The following is a 17,935-nucleotide window of genomic DNA, read 5'->3' as shown; positions in this document are numbered from 1 at the left end:
ACGCCTCGTTGCGTCATAAGGTCTCATTAAAACATTAACGCAACAAGTTCATGGGATAGCAGACCTGAGCATCGCCTAGATTTTTAAATTCATTTTCCACATATAGAATGTGCGTGTGTTAAATTCATTAGTCTGAAATCAACAGGAAGCCAACAGAAACGGCAGCCATTAACGGCCACGACAATTTGCTTTCACTGAAATTGCCAATTAGGCAAGAGGGCAGTTGCAAATGCAGCAGCAGCACTGAAGGCCAACGGAGGTCAACTAGGGACAGGGACACGATGCTCCGGAAAAGCTGCGAAAATGCCACGGAAAAGGCCACAGAAAATGTCAGTTACATTGAATGTGAACTGTGCCTAAGCAATGACCGCTCTTGGAAGTTGGCGATGAGTGGCACATGTTTTCATTTGGGTTCTTCGCCTTTTCCGTCAGTTTCCCCGTTCTCTTTTTAATTTTCATGACCTACCTTTCTCTTTTCTCTTCTCTTACGTGGGGCTCAACCACGTGTTCGTGCTGCTTATGCCTTCACCTTGTTATTCGCAGTTCAAGCTCAAAGGAAAGAGACGTAAAATGTATAGTGCGACAGGACGAGGAGGAGAATTGAGCGGGGGAAGTGAGCTTCAAAGGACATTGTCAGCTTTTATTGTATTTGGTTGTGCCGAGCTTTTTTTGGAGACTTCTTTTTTGATAACTTTTTAATGGAACAACAGATGGCGCCATAATATTATTTTGAATATATAATAAACTAAACATTTAAAAAGGATGTTGTTGTCTAAATGGCACTCCAATTAATTTACAACATGTTTCTAAAACGTTTAGGTAATAAGTGCCGTATACTATTCAAAAGTAGGCTTACAAATTTAAGCATTAACTTCCTCTTTTGGTTTATTATTTATTATTCATTGATGTCAAATTTTTCGACAAATTACCTCCACATGAGCTGCATAAATACGTCCGCATAATGTCGATTATATCAACTACAGACAGCAATTGAAATAGCCGTGCGGACACTCGGCTATCCCATTCCCATGCAATAACATCCTTTGCCCGGGACAACTGCGATTAAGATGCAAAGTGAATATTAGTATGTTAACACACTTTTGCCCCTTGTCACCAGGACCGCTTTCCACTTGACTTGACTGGAGGCAGCTGCCTTGTTTTGTTGTCCCATCCTGGCAACTTGAATGCCTGGCCGGCGTCCTTTGGTCTTCGGATGCTCTCGTCCGTTCGTCCTGGCAAACTGTTTGGCTTGAGTGGCCATCCAGCTGCGTGTCTCTGTGTCTGGCATTCGTAATGAAATTCAGAGGAGGAATGCCTGTACTGACCTTAAGCGTCTTGGGTGCCGGCCGACTTTGGTTGGAATTGATTTATCGGCTCAGCTTGAGCTCAGGCCAAATATCTATTTGTTTTTCTTTACGGATTCCTATATATCACTTATCTTAAAATGATTTAGTGGCGAAGGTGAGGCTTAGTTATCTAAGCATCATGCACGATCTTAAGTGGTAACTAATTATTAAACCATATGTGTATCATGAAATATCATTAAATTGTTTCGTTATTAAATTTTCTATTAAATATGAAACCCCAGAAACTGATTTAATTGTGCTAATCAGTTTCTCAAGATACTATTTAAAGACTATTACAAATATTTAATAATTTTTTCTCCCTGGAATATTTTATAGTTTTGTAGGCGAAGATAAATTTTACTACAATGAATATATGATAGTACAGACGTACATGTTAACTAAGTTTGACTTTTAAATTTTAAACAAAAAAACCAATTCCTTGCAGTCTCTATCACTTTTTATAAAAGTCAATTTTTGTGAACTTACTATTCTTCTCTCTCAAAAAAAAGTTTACTTTCTCGCGCTCCCACAAGCTTAGTAACGGGTATCTAATAGTCTTGTCTTGTTTTATCTTTTAAATTTTGTTAAAGCAGGTTAAAATACCCATTTTTTCTGCCAGCTTCCATTTAACATTTATGATTTGTAGCTAGGACTTCTGTGGCTTATTGCTAAGTTTGAAGTGCCGCAAGTTTCCTGTGGTTTCCGCACACCTGTTGCTGCTTGGCATGAATTTAATTACAGCTCCATAAGTGATTTGCGGCGAGCCGCAAATCTGAAGCTCGAATTTACAGCTGAGTTGGGTGACGAATCGCAGTGAATTGAGGCTGGGCAGCCATAAACAAGCGTTAATTGCACTGTGAAGTTGCACGACTGTCTGTCTTTACCTTTATTTCCATTTCCCCGACAAGTGCGAGTTATGTGGGAACTTGGCCCAAAAAAGAGCAACTGCCAAGTAACATAGCCCAATTGTGGGTCGCACTGTTAGCGAGTTTACAGAGGAGCTTTGAGCTTTCCCCGTTCGGAAAATCCTCCAACAGAGATGTTACTCCGTAACATCGGGATTGTGAAAATATATGTTAGTCGGTCGGATTTGTCGGCATTGTGGAATCGGCATTCAGTTTGTTTTTATACTCTGCACATGAAACATGTGATTTCCCTCGAACGCTCGCCGCCGAAGCCAGAGTTTTCTTTAGAGTTTTTCCCTCGCTGCCCTACCGAAAGAGTGAGCGAGAGAGCGAGTGTTCGTGAGTGCGTTCGTGAGTTTCGTTGAATTGTTCGTGTCGTGTCGTGTGTCGATGACATTTTCCTAAAGCGAGATTTTTTAGTAATGGAAATCGGATTGTTAATTAAAATTGCATCTGCCCACAGTTAGCAGTTATATGTTTAGTTGTAGAATAGTTACTAGTTTTAAAAAAGTCGCTTAAATAAAAACGCTGCCATAAATCGTAGCCAAACTAGGCGGCTGTGTTATTTTCCACATGGCCCACATAAATCAATAAGACGAAAATAATAAATCACCAAGATCACGTTAAATATTTAATTTCACACCGCATGATACAAGTGGCAATAAAAGTTCCGTGCGAATTTGTGCGCTGTCTACAACTCCACGTGCATAAATAAATGAAGCTGTGACCAGCCAGTTGACCCATGAGCCCATATTTATTGGGGCATCCACCTGAGCAGAACCCCAAGTTCCAAAAGTTTCGTCGTGAATTTATTGCCAATGCTGCGCTCGCGCAATACGGTATCCTCTGGGCCTCATTGTCGGCCAGCGAAAAGCAGCTCAGCTTCAATAAAAACCCTCAGACAACGCTCGAAATCTTAAACACCACACATACCTGGCACTTCGCTGGGCCTAGATAATGCCAAAGGTACGTTGGAACATCGTAACATTCAAGTCTCTCCGCTCTCGACTCAAGTGTGCAATCGAAAGTGAATCCTCATCCGCATCCGTGTTCTGCTTCCGTTATAACGGAAGTGTTTTCCTTACCAATTCTCGCTTTGCCTTCCCGGTTGTTTGCTCAACGTGGGTAATTTTTTATATCAATAAAAGTTGATCTGAAGGTACATGCCTCATGCACACTTAAAGTAGTTGGGGGCGCATTATTTATCTGGGCTTGGTTCCGCACTCACAAGCCCTCAAAATGATGGGGAATGTTTCAAATGTACAGGAGTACATAATTCTTAAATCCTTTGTCCTTAAATTTTCCAATAAAGACAAAACTCACCCGATTAGCCTGTTAACATGTTGGCTTAAAATTTACAAAACAAAAAAAAAATCATGTCCATTTCCCTGCTTGAGCTTGTTTAAAAATTTGGTGTGTGTGCAGCTTGGGCAGAAGAAAGCCCCTTGCCCTTTTGCATTTCTGCTCTTTCTCCTCCATTTGCGGTTTTGTACTGAGGTTTGTTGTTTCCGTTGCTTTGTTGCATTTGACATTATGCGCATTAAATGCGCTTGGAATGCTCTGCTTCCTCCGACTTCCTCTGGATTCCTCCTTCCTTCCACAAACACAAACTGCGACTGACAACGATAAGAGGATGAGGAAGAGAGCCGCAAGTGTCGATAAGGAGGCAGAAGAGCCGGGAACCAAGAACCAGGAGCCATAACCAGGAGCCATAACCAGGAGCGTGAGCCAGGAGGAGCCGGGAGTCGGGAGACTGCAGACAGAGGTAGACAGCTGCCAAAGCGCTTTGTAAATTATGTCGTTGAGGGGCTTCAGCTCGAGTAGGTTTTATGGGGAAAGTAACCAAAACCGGAATAAAAGCACTACCGTATGGCAGGACATAAACATGTGTGTTCGAAAGTTTCCGAGCTTGGGGCACAATGACTGCTCTGCCTTTAATTAAATATGTAAAAACCTGGAGGTGGAGCGGTGTGAAAGTAATTTGAGTTTAATATTCATGCTAATTTAAATTTGAAAACGCAGTTCGCGGCTTACAGTGCGCATACGTAATGCTTAACTTGATTGCTGGCTAGCCGAGCACTTTAGATGGAGGTTTGATTTAAATTACATTAGTAGTATGCGGATATGCGTTTTAAAACGAAAGGCACCTTTGTCTGTGACATCAGTTCAGTTTCAAAAAGCCATAAAAAATGAGGCAAATAAAACTCTTAGTATGGCTCTTGGTCGGTGGAGTGGTTTCTGCAAGGGAACAACATACATTTCTAAGGAATTTCCTGGAAGCGGTGCACAAAGAGAGATCTATTTCAACCATTCTTCTTATGCAAAGGAAAGATAATAAAAATGATTTTCTTCACGGACTATATCCCACATCGTGGCCTTTAATTTGCATGGACGAAACTAAAAGAATTGAACTGGTAAACCATTTTAACAAGGACTTTCTGGCTCTGGTGTACATGGAATCTGACGAGGATGCATTGTTACTCTCGGCGTTGGCTGACGATCTTAATCATATTAGAGAGACCAGAATTTTAATCTGGTTACAGATGAGCCCTTCTGAAGCTTTTCTTAAAAATATTGTTTTTGAGGCATCTAAGTACAAGTTCCTTAATCTTGCGTTAATAGAACGTACATTAACAACTCGACGACTTTATCCATTTCCCCAGCCAATGGTGCAAGTGATCGACAAACCTTTTGAGGAAAAGAAAATATATCCCGCTCTTTGGCGAAACTTCATGGGAAAAAATGCTTTTACTGTGCCCGACATGGTGCCACCAAGGAACTTTGATTGCTTTGATCCAAAAACGGGTTTTAGAAGGCCAGCTGGATCTCTCTACAACTCCTTTAAGGAGTTTACCCAGAGATACAATATCACCATGCTACTGAAATGGCCAATCGACACATATAATACTCAAGAAGAAATCATCGCAAGGACTGTTCGGGGAGAGATAGACTTAGCACTAACCGGTCAGTTGATTAGCTTTAGACACCCAAACGGAAGCAGGACACAGCCTCTTTTAGGAGTCACAGCCCTATCCATTACCGTGCCATGCGGACCGGAGTTGCCAATGTTTGATCGGTTCTTTTTGGTCTTCGGGCTGGCCACACCCATCACCATAGGTGGATACTACGTCCTCTTAAGCATCATGGAGGTCATACTTGGTACCCTAAGCGATCGAGTCAAAGGCCATCCACGACGTGAGAAGTTCCTGAACATGGTACTTAACCTTCGGGTGTTTAGTTGCATTTTGTCCCTGTCTACTCCCCAAGGGAATCGACTCAGGTCCGTCAAGGGACAGCTGACCATGGTGATGAGTGTTACAGGCCTCATTCTGTCCTGCTATGTGGCGGCACAAACTAGCACCGTTCTCACCATGAAACCCCAGTACCGGCACATCAATAACTTTCAGGAACTGCGCGACAGTAACATAACCGTTACTTGTAACCACCTTAATTACATGACTATGAAGCAGCAAATGAATCCCGCGTTTTTATCCAAGTTCATTCCGAACATCTGGATTGTAAGTAGCAGAGAGCAGATGAAGATGATCGTTGATTTGAATACGAGCTATGCCTACCAGACATTCTCCTACAATAAGGACCTCTTCACGGTGCTTCAAATGCACACTACCCGTAGGGCTTTATGTAGGTCCCAGGATCTAAATGTGGTCAGCGGAATTGCCTATACTGCGGTTCTGGAAAAGAATTCGATCTACGCACTTCCTCTGCATGACTACACACTTCAGGTCTTAAGTGCCGGTCTGGTCTATCACTGGGGTGACGAAGCGATTCGGGAGCTTATCTCCACACAGAAGTACACACAATTGGAAAAGCTACCCATTGTGATCGGCTATCAAGCGCTAAAGCTGCCGGATTATAAAGTCTGTTGGGTGATACTCCTGATCGGTGGTGCTCTAGCTTTTTGTGTATTCATCGGGGAAGTTGTTGTTGGCTGGATAAAGCGAGAAAGGTTGAGCAAATAAAATTGGACAGGAAAATATCTCATAAATGTTAAATTTATAAATACTAATCAATTGTTTAATACTTAGTTCTCTTACACCGCTTTCTCAGTGTTAAAAAATTGTGTGTGTTATTAAAAAAGCACTCCATATTCAATTCTGAAATATAATAGAGCCACTAACCAAAAAATTATACCATTCTTACCTATCTTCATTATGAAATGTTGTATTAATTTACATTTAATTAATTTTCATGTGAGTACATGACATAGGAATCTGTACTGTTTAAATTGATTACGCGCCTGCAGAGTTTTTAGATAAGCGTAAGACTTGAAATAAATTATTGCAAAGATGCACGGATATGACCTTTAAATGGAAATGCATATTTTTAAGAGACTTTAGTTCACTATAAAAATTAAAAAAAAAAGAGGGGAGCTTAAAAAGTTATTTTCTTGTTGGCTAGTGCAGCAACAGTGACCGTAAAACAAAATTAATTTCTTTAAAATATTCTGAAAGCAGTTGGGCAAGAACAAACAATTACTACTATTCTGATACTGCAAGTCACGTTCACAAAAAAAAAAATCTTCTGCAAGGACTATCCGTTATCGTGGCCCATTATGCATTTGGATCAAACTCTATGAAATGAGTTAAGTAACTACAATAAGAAAATCATGGGTCTGCTCTAAAAGGAATCTGAAAGATATATTACTCCTATCAGTCCCGTTTTTCTGAGTTATTGCCAATCAAGAAGACGTGCATAAGTTTGTTAATATTTTGTTAAGCCATTCCTCAGCCGATGCAGGTTGCACTGCTTATTTGGAGTGGTATCAATATTCATCGAAGTGACTGGGGACAGGAATTCTCGGCCTATGAACACTTCCACGAATCTTATGCACTTTTGGCATTATGTGTGCTGAAACCAGCAAACTGACCATGAATCCACAATATCGGCACATAAGTTACTTTCAGGAACTGTGCGACCGTAATGTATCCGTAGTTTTCAATCACCACTACTTTATTTTCTACAATCCACCGAATCCATCCTACTAACAACTAGATTTTTAAGTTCCAGGAGCTAATGCTTTGTTTAATAATACTTTCTGTAGGGGTTTTGATAGCTATTTGTGTTTTCTTATTGGAAGTACTAATGGGCTTTCCTGCAATATAGAAATCAGAAAAAGTGAAACAAGTAATGTATTAATTTATAAAGTCTACATATATAGATACATACATACACATATAGGAATATTATTAAACACTCGTTAAGCACTCGTAGGCTATAAACTTGACAATATACCTGCTTCTAAACTCCATAATTTCTGAAATAAATTATTTAAGCGCGAGTGCAAGGGAGCTTACATCATGCCGCCTTCTTTGACTATCTGGGCCCTCATCAATGACAATAAAAACTCAGTCATAAAGGGGCCACAAATGACATATGTGACGATATGCCGGGCATTTATGATGGCAAGGGCCACCAGACAAGAGGCTCTGTCACCCGATGCCGACATGTCCGTTGCTCAGATTGAGTGTGAGAATAAAGCTTAGAGTCGACATATGGGAACTGGGGTTTCAATGGTCAACCTTGACCTCGAATGAGGGCTGTCCCAACTCCAGGAGTGCGACAATTAATTACTGCATAATAAATGCCTATGATACGATTGATGAGCTGGACGTATCTGACTGCTGGTCAACTGCAATTAGGAATGAAATGGAGCGACCCGGAAAACACACTCGAAAATCAATCGATTGACGTCAGTGAACGAAAATTGGGCTGAAGAAAACAGTGTAAGGTGACACAATCCCGCAAAGGATACACACTGGGAACCACAGGGCGTGTGCGTCACGTGAGCCGTCGAAAGCCCTGGAATGGGTTTAAGGTTTAAATCAAAAATCCCGCAGCTAAAGTTACGGTTGTGCTTCTTTCCATTTTATCATTTAATTAAAATTTAAATTGTATCATCTACCGGAAAATCCGGGAAAACTGAAGTCAGAAACCGAACTTTTCACATATGTATATGTATACGAGTACCCTTTGGCTGTGGCGTCCCACCGTTCAGTGTGAATTATTTATATCACATACAATTTGAATTTCTGGTATTTGCATTTGTCAGATTGTTATTTGCTGATTGACAATGTGTGCCGCTAAAGGTGTGTGTTCCTGATTGGACTACGTTCTCCCAAGGGAAGCCAGCGAAATGGACGCCTCGCATGTCAATCTTGATTCGAGAATGTGCTGAAAGGCACTAGTTAAAGGTTATAGATTCATTAGAATAAAAACCCATATATTTACATTACCTTTTTTGCAAGCAAATTCCGCTGCGCATCGCATTTAATTTCATCCATGGCTTTCTTCCCTGCAATGCGAGAATAATTAAACCAACGCTACAATGCATATGCATGCCATTAGTATTTGTCGGTCAATTCGCTGTCAAAATATGGCAAACCAGCACAAGTGGCTGGGTCAGGTCACTTAACCGCATTGAAGCCGTCAGCAAAATATTCGGTCAAAAGTTCATTTGATGTAGGAATGCGCTTTGCAAGCACTACACCAAATAATGTCGAAACAGTTAATGCTATATATAAAGCAATGCAGTTTGATGTTTTTAAGGATACATCCTGATATATATGTATCAATTACATATCAGTTTTAGAAAACAGATAGATAAGTTGTGTTGTAAATTACAATATATCTGCTTTTCATTGATTATAAATGGACGCAGAGACCAGCAACAAATATAATTATTCAACAAAACGATATAACATATAATACATTTGTTCCATTTTTGCTGTTTTCTATTAGTGTGGAAAAGCCAACACAACGGGCTGCCAAAGATATGGGGGAAAGTCCTGCTGGGCGGAGTGTGAAAAGTAAAGAACCCCAGGGCTGCCGCTGTTTCTGCCAACTGCTCTTCTGGCTAGGAAAAAGTTCTGTTTAAGTCAAATATTGGCCAAGCTTAGCAGCCTGCTCCGCCTTTTCCATTTCGTCCTGGCCCAGGGATATTAAGCGAGCAACGGCAAGAGGACAATGCAGATGCAATAAAAAAATATGGTCGGTGGAGAGGGAAAGCGGAGAAGAAAGCTGAATGACTAGTAGTCATTTAAGGGCAAGCTTAAAGAGTCATGGCGAGGAGGCATGGTATTCATCAATTATCCAAGCACAAAATGCATTGAAATTTCCTACAGCTCCGGATCAAGATTTTTATTTCGCTTTACACTCGAAGACCATTTTCCCGCACACGGCTTTAAAATCATAAATTCACAACTGACAGCTTTTCCAGCCGAAGGAAGGGAACGGAACGGGAACGAGTCGGCTTATGTCAGGCCTGGCTAAGTGCATGACAATCACAGATAGTTGGCGGCTGGAGGGGCAGGGAATGTCCTGTTTGGACCCGCTTTCCTGGCTGTTGTTTTTGTTCTTGTTGTTGCAACAAAGGACCAAGCAAACATTCAGACAAACAGCAAACAAACCCTTCGACACATTGCAGCCCAAAGAACAAGGGGCAGTTTGATGGACAGCCTGTCAACGCGCAGTCGGTTCATATTTTACTATTGCATATAGAAGTCTGCCTTTCGGATTAATGGTTTACAACAATTGGAATTTGCGCAAAAACTGGTAGACAATGCAGAGCGGAAAACTAAAATCGCTTTTTCCATTTTCCTATCATTGATTGATGGCAGGGGACCATAGTCAAAGAGTTATAGTTTCAAACCCGTGCTTTGTTGTGCTCAAATATCAATCGAATTTATTGCGTCAGTTATACAGATGTGAGCTCCTAGATAAAAAATGTTTAATTATTTGAAGAGGTTTTCAAAACTTCAGGCGTACCAAAACTGAGCTTAATTAAACGTTACTTCCAAGAGTTTCCCATTCAAAAATAGTGCATATGCATAGTGTATAGCATACATTAAACATTTACTTCAAATGCCAAAGACGCGCAGCCAACTTGTAAGTCCTGTGTCTATTTGCCAGGACGAGCGGGCGAGTCCTGCCGCGAACTCACAAATGTGCTCAGGTATCTTAGGATAGAGAGCATTATTGATCGCCAATCACGCTATGACAGTTTGCAAGGTGCATTATCATGCAAATTAATTGCATTGCCCGGCGAACCGTGCATTAAGATGGCCCCTGTCACCGACACCGCATTTCAATTAAATCAACACATTGATTTAATTAAATTTCCGCCGTTTTACGAACTGACGCTACTCAGTAGTCTATTTTTTATCCCGCTTTCATGGGGTTGCGGTTGTGCAGGTTGCGTGGTGTTCAATTGAAAATGCCATCGATATGCGCAGCTGCATAATTTATGCAAAAGAGTCGCCAGGCACTCTTCATCTTTCAGAGCAAAGCTCTTACAACATGTACGTACATTGCTGAGTTGGGCAAAGGACGTGGACGAGATGGATGGCCTGTAAAATGGTTTTTAATATGGCTTTATCAGCAACTTTAAGCTCGTTGTAGGCGAGGGAAAGTGCAACACTCTGTAAAAGTAATTACCAGCATAGTTTGTCCTACTAATTTAAGTCCACTTGCTCCTAAAGTGCCCTTTGGCACAACAATGGCTCCATTAGGGGGAATCGCACGCGTTCGTGGAGAAAGTCCATTCAGAGGCTTCTCAAGTGTTGTAATTACAAAAGCGCGACAAACGGCAAACAAGAAGCCACGGCAGCCGACACATGCAATCCTAAGCCGCTTAATTTATTTACACGAGCTCTAAAACAAGCTTGAGTCGCCTTAGCAGCTTGTGCCACCTAAATTTGGCTTAAACGCTTCGAGCCACATGTTGACAGCCAAGGAGTAGGCCGAGAGTTGCCGCCCCAGGCATGTGGCTCGTGTAAACAATTTATTTTTGTAATTTATGCATGAATAATTAATCGCCACCATTCCAGGCTGTTGCGATTCACACGGACTTTAGCCTGAAAGGAGGATTTAATTGTTCAAATCCACTTTGCTCATATTATGCATCAAAACGCTGATGAGAAAAGAAAATATAATCTTTACAAATTTTCGGTATAAGATCTTTCTTATATATTTTACACGCATACACACATAATTAAAAACAAATTTAACGGTTTTTAGCAATTAATAGTGTTGCATGCTTTTAAGATACTGAGTGGTTGCAAACTCCTGTGAGACAACTACACAATCTTGGCACATTCCTTGCCTAATATTTAAATCATTCGAAATTCCTGCCAAACAATTTTTTTGAAAAAGGAGCAATAATACAAACACTGCGATAAATTGTGGGTGTAAGCACCTGACTTACGCGCAAACAACCTTTCTCTCATTACTTATTTAAGCAAAGTTTTCAGAAATTTATTCCAACTTTGGCGCAACTATTTTTCCTGTAAACTTGCCACTTTATTTGTTTGACACGTGCAGCGATGAAATGTTATATTTAGACTAGATGGCAAACTTTTGGCCCACATAATGACTGTTGACAATTGCCAATAAATGCAGATGGGGGGCCGTGGCCCACCCATAAAGGACCCCAACAATATTTTAGGCCTCGCTGAGTGCGATGAGTTTGCCATTTTATTGTATTAACAGCAACAGGCTGTTCAAACAGAGGGACGGGAAGTGTACACTCGAAGAAACAGGCCGGCGAAGAAAGGGTAGTGCAAAAACGGATGGCCTTAGGGCCAAGTTGATAATTCTCATGCATAATTCTCGCAGTGGAAGACGTGTTTTATTAGCAGAAACAGCAGGACAGCACCAGCGACCAAATGAATTACCTTTCTCCAGTCGCCCGAACAAAGGCAAATGTATTTTGCTTGTATGGAGGGACAGAAACAACTTTCATTATAGCCGTAAATACCGAAACCAGGGGTGGCCCACCAAGGTGATTCACGGAAAGGGGGGCCTAGTGTTTGCTTAGCGACTAAGGCGGAATTCATTCATTCATTTCTGGCCAACGCAAATTGATTGTTTACTTAATTTCATCATCGATTTTGTCGCTCGGAAAGTTTTTAATCAACACAAGCTGGAGAGCCGGAGAGCCGGAGAGCCGGTGCGGTAATTCATTGTACATCATCATCATGCAAATTGGCAAAAATTAATAACAATTATAGTTTACAAGCAAGAGGCATTTTGCGGCCAACTCATGCGGTCACAGCTGCTCCTGTGACGTGCAAAGTTTAAATTTGCCCAAAGTCCCTCCTGGTTAATTATTAATTTTAGCTCGGAACTATGAGTCCGGTCCGGTAAATCATCACGCTGCGTTGGTAATAGAGTAGGAAGAGTGGGAAGTTGTGAATTGTAATTGGAAAGGTTTGCTAATTTGCCGCAGGTACGGTGAGGGCCCAGCTGAGGGTTCATCAAGTTAGCCGGTTATTATTACGAAGGCTTTCGAAATTCGGGGAGTATTAAATAGGAAGCATGACTGAAAATCCTGATTAAATGGCATTTCAATCCGTTTTAGATGATTCACTTACAGCTCTGAGTGCCCCATGTTTAATACAAATTGAAGATACAATGTTTCGCATTATAAAACATTTGTAGTAGCTTAATGTGGGTTGCAAATAAACAAGGACATTTAGATAAATTTGGAGTTTGGTGGATTAACTTCTTTGGTCTTTTCACGCACTCGCATTATGTCGCAGCTCTCTCCAAAAATTCTCCGAGATTATATTACTTAGCAATAGATTGTTTAAGTTTAAGCTGGACGTTACTGTCCAATGGTATAGTTTAAACACCTTAGCTGTTGCATTTGACTGACATGTTTTCGGTCCAAATCATTTCTTTGCCGAAAGGCGATGGAACTTTTAGGCAATTTTCCCGATTACTGCTCCCAAATTGATTGTGGCTCTTACCTGGTAATGCTAACTGACAGGTAGATAATTGAGACAGAAAAGCAAGATAAATAAGTAAAAAAGAAAGAGCATGTGAAAGCTTTTAAGTGACAATTATGTGGCCGCTTCTGACCTGATGCGAACTGACGTGCACAAAACTTTTGCATTAAATATTGCGGACAAAGCGAAAATTAATATTAATTGTAAGTGTTTCAGTTCGCACTGCCAGACAAAATAAAGGCTGGCTAAATTAAATTGAATGTATTGCAATGGACGGCGATTTTCGGCTCTAACCTAGAGGGAAATTTAATTTGCGCTGATTGAATTTAGCACTTTCTTGAAATTCACATAGGGATGGATCGGGCATACTTTATTAATAACCAGGCGCCGTGCTCTCTGGCAGATTTTTTATGTTTTCCAGAAAATTCAAATTGCGTAATAATATTGAGCCCTACTTCTCCGGGGGGAGTAGGAAACTGCGAGTTCACAGGACCAAATTCAAATTGAAATTTGCCTTCCTTTTCCCTCTATATGCCTTTTCGGTATCTCTCTATCTCTGTTTCTGCGTATTTTCCAGTTGGTCATAAATTCGTGTTCAATATTTAATGAGCTGAATGTTTTTGCGCTCACAGGAAGTGGTGGCAGTGGCACAGAGCGCGGTCTTTAATGCATGCTTTTAAATTGTTTATGGCTCGTATGAGTAATGTGCACAACGCATTTGCCAGCTGATGTGTGGCGAATGCACTTGCCAGGGGCCAAATCAGCCATAAAACCAGCTCATACCTGTCACGGCCACATTTTTGCCCGGCTTTTGTCCGAATTTTGGCCTTCCTCGTCCCTGTCACATTAGCCAACTCATTTGCGCTGCATGTCGAGAACAGCAAGTCACTCAAGCGAAGTGCAGAAGGCATTGCTCGTAGACAGGCAGGGCTTTAGCTTGATTTTTGCCGCTTAAGTGTGCTGCAGTTAAAGGTGTTGCTGCCTCCCATTTTGGCGCGTTTAATTTCTGTGAGTACACCCTTAAATACCCCACGTTGGGCGCCAGTAGGTATACCAGTAGCATGCCCCGCATTGGGCGCCAGTAAGAACGAGGACCGTCTTCATTGGCCTGTGCAGAAGAAATCAATGAAAATACTGCATAACTTCGTTTGTGCCCCTGCCCTTTGGAGTGGCATTCAAGTGGCACGTAGCGACAACACAGCGGAATCGAACCGAACCGAACAGAGCGTACACAAAGCGATTTCTCAATTTAAAGTCATTTTGCGTTTTCCCAGCGAACGTTGGTCGAATACGAGTAACGGCGTAAGTGCTCCCTGTCCTGCACTGCCATACAGCTAGACTGCATCCTCGTTCAGGCAAAGGACCCTTGCTCTATCCCTTGGTGACACATTTTTTACCGTTGCCAGCCAACGCGTTGCATTTTTTACAGGAGTAAGTCGCACTCTGCTCCACACCATCTTGTTTGCTAATCGGCCAACTGCAGCAGGGTTTCCTGCCCTGTGTTAGCTGGTTTCGTTAGATATTCCCAAGGAGTCTCGAATTCCAGCAGCTCCGCAGTGTCGGGCGAAATGGATTTCGATTGGATTTGACAAACGTATGCAAAGTGAGCAAGTTGTAGCAGCAAAGTGCTGCCAAAGTATAAGGAATAGACACTCTGCTGTAATCGTATACCGTCCTGTGATGCTGTACCTCAGGAACTTATCAATGGGAAAATCAAACATCAAACATCGAAAAAAAATACTTTCACAATGTAACAAAAACGCGCAAAAAAAAAAGACTTGCTGAACTGGATATCTATGCATTGTATTTATCTAGAAGCTTGTGGTTGACGAAGGACTTATTCGAACAGCACCCGATTCGGAAATATGTTTGATATTGAAGAGTTTTGCAGATGCGAAAAAACCCTACTCGAGCGTTTTGACTGCCGACAACAGCGATAATACTAAACTACTTTGAATTACCACATCCAAATGCTTTTTTTGTATCTAAATTGGGTTTTTTGAAAAAAATTTTTTTCTTTAATGAACAACACTCAAAGCCTATTATTATTTCGTTCTGTATTTAAGAAAGTCACATTGGCCCTGCTTTGGGGAAAGGGAAAACTTGTTGCTTGGGGGACCATTTTAAGTGAAAACTTTCAGACAAGCTGGCAACTTTAATCTAATCGATATTCCTGCACCCTTCTCTCGCACATATTAATTAAAGTTTGTTAACGCATTGCCATGGCGAGCGAGTAAAAGTTACAAAAAAAATTTAAAACTTTTCTCGCAATTGAGAGTTGCTTAAACATTCATAAGCTTTCCATTTGCCCTTCCCCACAGGGAGCATGGCCTGGGCACCAGTGCGGTGGCAACTCGTATAAAAGTAACTCAACTAACGCAACTGGAGCTAAATGGCCCTGATGCAAAACGGTCAGTCGGCACTTGGCCGGTGCCAAGCCAATTATGAGCCAAGTCAAAGAGCGACAAAGGGGTGGAGAATGCCTGGCAATCAATGAAGCCCTATTTGGGCGCCCTTCAGTGTCAGTTAATGTGCCCAATTGAGTGTCGAAAATTTCGCAGCCGAAAGCGTTAAGTGCCAACACAAAAGTCAGCCAACACAATGCAGGGGCATTTTGGTTTTGGCCAACTCAACACCGTGTCGGTCGCATTGTTGCAATGGATGCGGTGCGCTCTGGTGCTTTAATTACTCGAGGAGCTCCAGCTCAGGTCCTGGGTCTGGCTCGGACTCCTTTGTGTACTTGGCCGCCAGGACACAGGGAGAAGGACCCCGGCAACGTGGCAGCAATTAAAGTAAGTGGCGCCATTCGCCTTTCACGCTGCCTTGGTCATTTCTTTTGGCCGAGAAGTGGTGCGTCCCGCTCAAAAGGCATTAATTTCCGCTGGCAAACACCATCAGCATAGTTTTCACGTTGGTGAGGTTTTCATAATTGCCCCCAAGTCCAAAGTCCCAGTTTTTATTATTTATTTTGCACCTTCTTTAGCATCATTTTGTGTGATCAAAGGACTAGCTTAATTATTTTGTGCGAACTCGCGTTTTGCCCTGCACTTTTTTAATATCTTTTTATCCAAATCATTTTTATACAAGAAATCTCACAATCTGTATAGGCTGCTGTCAACTACTATAAATTTTAATATGGTATTATTAGAGCCATATCTTCGAAAAGAGCATAGCTAAGTTCGTACTGTGTTTTATCTGGCATATTTTTGTGTCAAGAGCCGGAAGCCCTTGTGATTAATGAGCTCAACCTTTTTACAGCGCTGAAAATAGTGTCACAATTTATGGGTCAAAAGCTAAGTTAAGCCAGGGATTTGTTTGCGGAAAACTCATTCTAGTCGTTAGGTAAATAAAATGCGAACAGTAAACTCCTAAAGACAGATACCTAAAGCCATAATCAAGTAAACTTTTTAAATATTAAATAACTTGTTTTATCCTAGTTAATTCTTATGCATATGAATTGTAAATTGTTTTGCTCGTAGATTACTTTGATTGAAAAACTTTTAAACTCACTTAATCGAATTAGAGACCCTTCATTGGGGATTGCTTTGTGTTGATATCTTGTCCAGCTTAAAAAGAAAATATTCAAAGTAAAATCCAAGTCTGTAATTACTTAGAGCAGCACAAACATCCATAGAGACAAATTCGTGTAATTCGCCAGAATAATGTTGTGTAATTTCTGAGTTCTGTTGGAAAATTACCCACCCATGTGGCTTTGCGGTGTGAAAATGCCAACACGGCAAAACAAATTCCGATTTGAGGGGCAACAATAACAACAACAACATCGGTAACTACCAGTGAAAACAATGGAAATGGGAAAATAAATTGAAATGAAATGATTTCTCTGTGGCTTCTGCTTCGACATTGGTCCTTGGTCCCTTGCCGGCTTCAACTGGTCCTTAGGTCCTTTGGTCCTCTGCGTCTCCACTTGGCACTCTGATCTTTAAAAATTGCTTTGAACTTTCGGCATGAAAAATCGTAGCCACATCAGCCAGGAGCAGAAGCCCCGAGATAAACTTGTTCGTTCAGAGCTGATGGGGAAAGTTCCTTGGCTGGCAAGGGGCTTTTCGGGTTCCTCGGGTTGGTCGGCGGATAGTGGTCGAAGTAGAAAACTTTGCCTTACATGTCGTATATAGCAAATGTGTAAACTGTCGAGGCAGCAGCTGTTGTTGTGTGTGTGTTGGCCATAAATTCAATTTCCAAAATGGGGACAAAGCAGAGTCTCGTGTTGCAAGTGTGTGCGAGGTGACTTGATGTCGCGTTTATGTCACTTGCAACTGCAACAAAACTAATAATCGAAGACATTTCGTTACCTTAAACATCGCCAGCGCGCACCTGGCGTATGAACAATTTTCAGTGTAGCACATATTGATTTTCGGTTTGGGCTATGCTTCTATATTTAGGCAGTGGGCAGCTAAACAACCGGTCGTTTGCAGCAGATTAGGCGCTTGTCTCTGGTCAAAATTAATTAATTAAACGGGTTATATACGCTTACCCCATATTTGAGCATTAAACATTGCTGATAGAATGGTTGAATTAAATCGGCACAGAGTTTGCAGAATTAAATTATTGTGGCTGCAGCCAAAGCGGGGACAAGTGGCCAATGGAGAATGGGAATGGAAAATAGTAAATGGTGAATGGTAAACGGCAAATGGCGAGTGGTCCGGGCTAAGTGGCACAAAAGATGGCAAAATTGCTGCCTGGCACGCATTTGAACTGAGCAAATGGCCGACTCTTCTCTCGACGGGTGTCCTTTCTTGGCTGCATTTCTGCTATTTTGCTTTTCTCCTCTTCAAACTCCTTTCCCTTTATTATTTGCAAGATATTATGGCCATAATTTCGTTTGGCTCAAAAATGTTTCGTCGTTCCCAGCACACTTGAGTCGATGCGGAGCAGCAATAGTTTTTCCTACCCGCAGCTTCCATGTTTATATCTCTCT

At 41.5% G+C, this 17,935-nt stretch overlaps 2 protein-coding genes across 20 annotated transcripts in view; both read left to right on the top strand.

Annotated features, from left to right (window-relative positions):
* Positions 1–17,935, top strand: part of LOC6528898 (potassium channel subfamily T member 2) — a 96,408-nt gene that overhangs the window by 34,179 nt on the left and 44,294 nt on the right. For 4 of the 19 annotated variants that reach the window (XM_039371372.1, XM_039371377.1, XM_039371371.1 and 1 more), the window contains exon 1: positions 2,484–3,217. The exons of 8 other annotated variants lie outside the window; for them this stretch is intronic. The gene's annotated coding sequence lies outside the window, so the exon portion shown is untranslated. Of the gene's footprint in view, positions 1–2,481; positions 3,218–17,935 lie in introns of those variants that run through there. 7 more of the 19 variants (XM_039371373.2, XM_039371374.1, XM_039371365.1 and 4 more) reach the window with 5 other exon arrangements.
* On the top strand, positions 3,226–17,934 carry LOC6528904. The gene has a single exon (XM_002089900.4). The coding sequence runs from the start codon at positions 4,441–4,443 to the stop codon at positions 6,229–6,231; it is 1,791 nt and encodes a 596-aa protein (XP_002089936.1). The 5' UTR covers positions 3,226–4,440; the 3' UTR covers positions 6,232–17,934.

Source organism: Drosophila yakuba, chromosome 2L (genome assembly GCF_016746365.2).
Source record: "Drosophila yakuba strain Tai18E2 chromosome 2L, Prin_Dyak_Tai18E2_2.1, whole genome shotgun sequence".
NCBI classification, from domain to species: domain Eukaryota; kingdom Metazoa; phylum Arthropoda; class Insecta; order Diptera; family Drosophilidae; genus Drosophila; species Drosophila yakuba.
Note: the sequence above shows the minus strand (reverse complement) of the source record. Positions and strands in the feature narration are given on the sequence as shown.